At 41.4% G+C, this 8,294-nt stretch overlaps 1 protein-coding gene across 1 annotated transcript in view; it reads left to right on the top strand.

Moving 5' to 3' along the window:
• The window catches only part of zgc:136908 (Transitional endoplasmic reticulum ATPase), a 43,515-nt gene extending 38,903 nt beyond the window's left edge, over window positions 1–4,612 (top strand). The window contains exons 17-19 of the mRNA XM_052528376.1: window positions 610–768; window positions 1,320–1,471; window positions 1,629–4,612. Of these exons, the coding sequence (XP_052384336.1) occupies window positions 610–768; window positions 1,320–1,471; window positions 1,629–1,716 (399 nt within the window). The 3' untranslated portion in view covers window positions 1,717–4,612. The remainder of the gene's footprint in view (window positions 1–609; window positions 769–1,319; window positions 1,472–1,628) is intronic.
• Window positions 4,613–8,294: the final 3,682 nt, after the last annotated feature.

Below are 8,294 nucleotides of genomic sequence, written 5' to 3'. Positions count from 1 at the left end.
CACAATTGATCAGGTCCCAATTTATTTGCAAGAGCTCTAAAGTTTTCACAAATCCATTCCTTCTTATATCATCCTAAACTACGCACACACATACACACCAACAGGGATTTCACATGAGTCTAACCACAGTTTATAACCCCTCAACTGACCGTTCCAGGCTCCCCCAGACACCATAACCCTGGAGGAGCTCTCCCTGTCCTCTCTTATCTCCACATACATTCCTTTCTTCCTAGGTCCATGCCATAGAACCCTTCCTAACCAACAAACATTATTTAATACTCCAAGAAAGACAGGGTAGACACACAGACACACAGGCACACAGACACACAGGCACACAGGCACACAGACACACAGACACACAGGCACACAGGCACACAGGCACACAGGCACACAGGCACACAGACACACAGGCACACAGGCACACAGACACACAGGCACACGATAATAATGATGATGATAATAATAATGAACTATTGTCTCCCCCCTCTCCTCTCTCCCCTTTCTTCCTCTCTCTCTCCCCCTCTCCTCCCGTCTCCTATCCCCTCTCCTCTCTCTCCTCCCTCCCCTCTCCTCTCCCCCACCCCTCTCCTCTCACAACGCCAACACCAGGATGTAGACCTGGCCTACCTGTCTGGTATCACCCAGGGTTTTAGTGGGGCAGACCTGACAGAGATCTGCCAGAGGGCCTGTAAGCTGGCCATCAGAGAGGCCATAGAGGCTGAGATCAAAGCAGAGCGCCAGAGACAGACCCACCCAGGCACCGCCATGGTGAGATGGACGGACGGACCGACGGACGGACGGACGGACAGACAGTCTGCTGTTACACCACCAACACTGCAGCTCACACACACTATAGCGATGATCAGATTGACAGACAGACAGACAGACAGACAGACAGACAGACAGACAGACAGACGGACGGACGTTACACCATTAACACTGCAATACCATATATCTGACTGACTGACTGACGGACGGACGGACGGACGGACAGACAGATCCCCCAGCTGTTACACAACCAACACTGCATCTCACATACAGTACATCACACACTGTGTTTCACACACTGTCTACCTCACACATTAAACCTTGTATACACAAAGCGCACACACACACACCCAACCAATACACCAATATTATGTAACTTTACACCCACCCAAACGCTCTCCTGCCCTCGCTCTCTCTGTCTCCCCTTCCCCCTCTCTCTCTTTCTGCCCCTCTCTCTCTTTCTGCCCCTCCCCCTCTCTCTCTCTCTCTTTCTGCCCCATCACTCTCCCTCTCTTTCTGCCCCCCACTCTCCCCTCTCCTCCTCTGTCCAGGATGAGGACTGTGACCCTGTTCCAGAGATCAGGAAGGATCACTTTGAAGAGGCCATGAGGTTCGCCCGGCGCTCCGTCAGCGACAACGATATCAGGAAGTATGAGATGTTCGCCCAGACACTACAGCAGAGCAGAGGCTTTGGGAACTTCAGGTATGTACACACACACACACACACACACACACACACACACACACACACACACACACACACACACACACACACACACACACACACACACACACACACACACACACACACACACACACACACACACACTTCTCGTACACTGACCTCTCTCTCTCCTCAGGTTCCCCTCTGGCTCTCAGTCCGGAGGTCAAGGGTCGGGGGCAGGGGGGCAGTTCAGAGACGAGGTAGAGGACGACCTCTACCAGTGAGAAGACTATCACCTCTACCACACCTGCCTGCATATGATGTGGAACTCTGGATCAATTAGACTGTTGTGGGAATCAAATACGGACAGAATAACTTTCAACAGCAGATAACGTTTGTGCTTCTCAGCTTATCGGTGTCTTAGATGTTTCTCATAACAACTGATACATCATAATAACTGGTGCATTATAATAACTGGTACATCATAATAACTGATACATCATAATAACTGATACATCATAATAACTGATACATAATAACTGATACATCATAATAACTCATACATCATAATAACTGGTACATCATAATAACTGATACATTATAATAACTGGTACATCATAATAACTCATACATCATAATAACTGATACATCATAATAACTGATACATAATAACTGATACATCATAATAACTCATACATCATAATAACTGGTACATCATAATAACCGGTACATCATAATAACTGGTACATCATAATAACTGATACATCATAATAACTGGTACATTATAATAACTGGTACATAATAACCGGTACATCATAATAACTGATACATCATAATAACTGATACATTATAATAACTGGTACATCATAATAACTCATACATCATAATAACTGATACATCATAATAACTGATACATAATAACTGATACATAATAACTGATACATCATAATAACTGGTACATCAAAATAACTGGTACATCATAATAACTGGTACATCATAATAACTGGTGCATTATAATAACTGATACATCATAATAACTGGTGCATTATAATAACTGATACATCATAATAACTGGTGCATTATAATAACTGATACATCATAATAACTGATACATTATAATAACTGATACATCATAATAACTGATACATTATAATAACTGATACATCATAATAACTGGTACATCATAATAACTGGTACATCATAATAACTGGTGCATTATAATAATTGATACATCATAATAACTGATACATTATAATAACTGATACATCATAATAACTGATACATCATAATAACTGGTGCATTATAATAACTGATACATCATAATAACTGATACATCATAATAACTGGTACATCATAATAACTGGTACATCATAATAACTGATACATTATAATAACTGGTGCATTATAATAGCTGATACATCATAATAACTGGTGCATTATAATAACTGATACATCATAATAACTGATACATCATAATAACTGGTGCATTATAATAACTGGTACATCATAATAACTGGTACATCATAATAACTGATACATTATAATAGCTGATACATCATAATAACTGGTGCATTATAATAACTGATACATCATAATAACTGATACATCATAATAACTGATACATCATAATAACTGATACATCATAATAACTGGTACATCATAATAACTGGTGCATTATAATAACTGATACATCATAATAACTGGTGCATTATAATAACTGATACATCATAATAACTGGTGCATTATAATAACTGATACATCATAATAACTGGTGCATTATAATAGCTGATACATCATAATAACTGGTACATCATAATAACTGGTGCATTATAATAACTGATACATTATAATAACTGATACATCATAATAACTGGTACATCATAATAACTGATACATCATAATAACTGATACTTCATAATAACTGGTACATCATAATAACTGATACATCATAATAACTGGTGCATTATAATAACTGATACATCATAATAACTGGTACATCATAATAACTGGTGCATTATAATAACTGATACATCATAATAACTGGTGCATTATAATAACTGGTACATCATAATAACTGATACATTATAATAACTGGTGCATTATAATAACTGATACATCATAATAACTGGTGCATTATAATAACTGGTGCATTATAATAACTGATACATCATAATAACTGGTGCATTATAATAACTGATACATCATAATAACTGGTGCATTATAATAACTGATACATCATAATAACTGGTGCATTATAATAGCTGATACATCATAATAACTGGTACATCATAATAACTGGTGCATTATAATAACTGATACATTATAATAACTGATACATCATAATAACTGGTACATCATAATAACTGATACTTCATAATAACTGGTACATCATAATAACTGATACATCATAATAACTGGTGCATTATAATAACTGATACATCATAATAACTGGTACATCATAATAACTGGTGCATTATAATAACTGATACATCATAATAACTGGTGCATTATAATAACTGGTACATCATAATAACTGATACATTATAATAACTGGTGCATTATAATAACTGATACATCATAATAACTGGTGCATTATAATAACTGGTGCATTATAATAACTGATACATCATAATAACTGGTGCATTATAATAACTGGTGCATTATAATAACTGATACATCATAATAACTGGTGCATTATAATAACTGGTACATCATAATAACTGGTACATTATAATAACTGATACATCATAATAACTGGTACATCATAATAACTGGTACATCATAATAACTGATACATCATAATAACTGGTGCATTATAATAGCTGGTGCATTATAATAGCTGATACATCATAGTAACTGATACATCATAATAACTGGTGCATTATAATAACTGGTACATCATAATAACTGATACATCATAATAACTGATACATCATAATAACTGGTGCATTATAATAGCTGATACATCATAATAACTGGTACATTATAATAACTGCTGTATTTGAGGAAATTAGAGTATGTTTGTTTTTTCTTGGAGGAATCATTTGTAAAATCAGGATGGTCAAAGTGCAATGAATATAACTGTGAATGAGGATTGTTGTTCTTATGGTGTTTGAGCTGGTCATCATGGAAGGAATGCTGATTCACATCTGAAATGTAATAAACTGACTGTTTTCCTTGTTTGTTTGTGTTTTACTAATAAAACTACTGTCACATAATAGTATCCCTCAATTGGAATACGGAAGAGGAAAGGAGGGAAAGAGAGAGGCCGAGGAGGTGGAAGAGGGTGAGGGGGTGGAAGAGGGTGAGGGAGGTGGAAGAGGGTGAGGGGGTGGAAGAGGGGGTGGAAGAGGGTGAGGGAGGTGGAAGAGGGTGAGGGAGGTGGAAGAGGGTGAGGGGGTGGAAGAGGGTGAGGGAGGTGGAAGAGGGTGAGGGGTGGAAGAGGTGAGGGGGTGGAAGAGGGTGAGGGGTGGAAGAGGGTGAGGGGGTGGAAGAGGGTGAGGGGGTGGAAGAGGGTGAGGGGTGGAAGAGGGGGGTGGAAGAGGGTGAGGGGGTGGAAGAGGGTGAGGGGGTGGAAGAGGGTGAGGGAGGTGGAAGAGGGTGAGGAGGTGGAAGAGGGTGAGGGAGGTGGAAGAGGGGAAGGTGGAAGAGGTGATGGTAGGGGGAGGTGGAAGAGGGTGAGGGAGGTGGAAGAGGGTGAGGAGGTGGAAGAGGGTGAGGAGGTGGAAGAGGGTGAGGGAGGTGGAAGAGGGTGAGGGGAGGGTGAGGGAGGTGGAAGAGGGTGAGGAGGTGGAAGATGAGGTGAGGGAGGTGGAAGAGGGTGAGGGAGGATGGAAGAGGGTGAAGAAAGAGGGTGAGGGGGTGGAAGAGGGTGAGGAGGTGGAAGAGGGTGAGGGTAAAGAGGGTGAGGTAGGGTGAAGGGGTAAGGGAGGTGTGAAGAAGAGGGTGAGGGAGGTGTGAGGGGTGGAAGGGGTGAGGAGGTGGAAGAGGGTGAGGTCAGGGTGGAAGAGGGTGAGGGAGGTGGAAGAGGGTGAGGGGGTGGAAAGGGAATGGTGGAAGAGGGTGAGGAGGTGGAAGAGGGTGAGGGGGTGGATATAATGAGGTCAGGGTGGAAGAGGGTGAGGTAGGTGGAAGAGGGAGGGAGGTGGAAGAGGGTGAGGGAGGTGGAAGGGGTGAGGGTGAGGTGGAAGAGGGAGAGGAAGATAAATGATGGTCAAAAAGAATTGGTAAAGATGGTGTCTGTGAGGTAGAAAGATATAATGATGGTGGGAAGAGGGTGATGGAGGTGGAAGGGGGTGGAAGATGAGGGTGAGTGATATAATGATGGTGAAAGATGAGTTCTGTGATGGTAGGATGGTGGGTAAAGATGAGTCTGTGATGGTAGGTGGAAGAATGATGGTGAGGGAGGTGGAAGAGGGTGAGGGAGGTGGAAGATGGGTGATGGTAGGAGGATATAATGATGGTCAGGGTAAAGATGAGTCTGTGATGGTGGAGGATATAATGATGGGGGTAAAGATGAGTCTGTGATGGTAGGAGGATGGTCAGGGTAAAGATGAGTCTGTGATGGTAGGGTGATATAATGATGGTCAGGGTAAAGATGAGTCTGTGATGGTAGGAGTGATATAATGATGGTCAGGGTAAAGATGAGTCTGTGATGGTAGGAGTGATATAATGATGGTCAGGGTAAAGATGAGTCTGTGATGGTAGGAGTGATATAATGATGGTCAGGGTAAAGATGAGTCTGTGATGGTGGATATAATGATGGTCAGGGTAAAGATGAGTCTGTGATGGTAGGAGTGATATAATGATGGTCAGGGTAAAGATGAGTCTGTGATGGTAGGAATATAATGATGGTCAGGGTAAAGATGAGTCTGTGATGGTAGGAGTGATATAATGATGGTCAGGGTAAAGATGAGTCTGTGATGGTAGGATATAATGATGGTCAGGGTAAAGATGAGTCTGTGATGGTAGGAGTGATATAATGATGGTCAGGGTAAAGATGAGTCTGTGATGGTAGGAGTGATATAATGATGGTAGGGTAAAGATGAGTCTGTGATGGTAGGAGTGATATAATGATGGTGAGTCAGGGTAAAGATGAGGTGATGGTAGGAGTGATATAATGATGGTCAGGGTAAAGATGAGTCTGTGATGGTAGGAGTGATATAATGATGGTCAGGGTAAAGATGAGTCTGTGATGGTAGGAGTGATATAATGATGGTCAGGGTAAAGATGAGTCTGTGATGGTAGGAGTGATATAATGATGGTCAGGGTAAAGATGAGTCTGTGATGGTAGGAGTGATATAATGATGGTCAGGGTAAAGATGAGTCTGTGATGGTAGGAGTGATATAATGATGGTCATAAAGATGGGTGGGTAAAGATGAGTCTGTGATGGTAGGAGTGATATAATGATGGTCAGGGTAAAGATGAGTCTGTGATGGTAGGAGTGATATAATGATGGTCAGGGTAAAGATGAGTCTGTGATGGTAGGAGTGATATAATGATGGTCAGGGTAAAGATGAGTCTGTGATGGTAGGAGTGATATAATGATGGTCAGGGTAAAGATGAGTCTGTGATGGTAGGAGTGATATAATGATGGTCAGGGTAAAGATGAGTCTGTGATGGTAGGGTGAGGAGTGAAAGATGGTCAGGGTAAAGATGAGTCTGTGATGGTAGGAGTGATATAATGATGGTCAGGGTAAAGATGAGTCTGTGATGGTAGGAGTGATATAATGATGGTCAGGGTAAAGATGAGTCTGTGATGGTAGGAGTGATATAATGATGGTCAGGGTAAAGATGAGTCTGTGATGGTAGGAGTGATATAATGATGGTCAGGGTAAAGATGAGTCTGTGATGGTAGGAGTGATATAATGATGGTCAGGGTAAAGATGAGTCTGTGATGGTCAGGGTAAAGATGAGTCTGTGATGGTAGGAGGTGAAGATATAATGATGGTCAGGGTAAAGATGAGTCTGTGATGGTAGGAGTGATATAATGATGGTCAGGGTAAAGATGAGTCTGTGATGGTAGGAGTGATAATGATGGTCAGGGGAGGGAAAAGATGAGTCTGTGATGGTAGGAATATAATGATGGTCAAAAGATGAGTCTGTGATGGTAGGAGTGATATAATGATGGTCAGGGTAAAGATGAGTCTGTGATGGTAGGAGTGATATAATGATGGTCAGGGTAAAGATGAGTCTGTGATGGTAGGAGTGATATAATGATGGTCAGGGTAAAGATGAGTCTGTGATGGTAGGAGTGAGTGATATAAAGATGAGTCTGGATCAGGGTAAAGATGAGTCTGTGATGGTAGGAGTGATATAATGATGGTCAGGGATAATGGTAGAGGTCAGGGTGATGGTCTGTGATGGTAGGAGTGATATAATGATGGTCAGGGTAAAGATGAGTCTGTGATGGTAGGAGTGATATAATGATGGTCAGGGTAAATGAGAGGATGATGGTAGGAGATGGGTAAAGATGAGTCTGTGATGGTAGGAGTGATATAATGATGGTCAGGGTAAAGATGAGTCTGTGATGGTAGGAGTGATATAATGATGGTCAGGGTAAAGATGAGTCTGTGATGGTCAGGGTGAGTGATGGTAGGAGTGATATAATGATGGTCAGGGTAAAGATGAGTGAGATGGTCAGGGTAAAGATGAGTGATGGTAGGAGTGATATAATGATGGTCAGGGTAAAGATGAGTCTGTGATGGTAGGAGTGATATAATGATGGTCAGGGTAAAGATGAGTCTGTGATGGTAGGAGTGATATAATGATGGTCAGGGTAAAGATGAGTCTGTGATGGTAGGAGTGATATAATGATGGTCAGGGTAAAGATGAGTCTGTGATGGTAGATGATATAATGAT

The sequence above is a fragment of the Oncorhynchus keta genome, chromosome 10, assembly GCF_023373465.1.
Source record: "Oncorhynchus keta strain PuntledgeMale-10-30-2019 chromosome 10, Oket_V2, whole genome shotgun sequence".
Classification (NCBI taxonomy): domain Eukaryota; kingdom Metazoa; phylum Chordata; class Actinopteri; order Salmoniformes; family Salmonidae; genus Oncorhynchus; species Oncorhynchus keta.
Note: the sequence above shows the minus strand (reverse complement) of the source record. Positions and strands in the feature narration are given on the sequence as shown.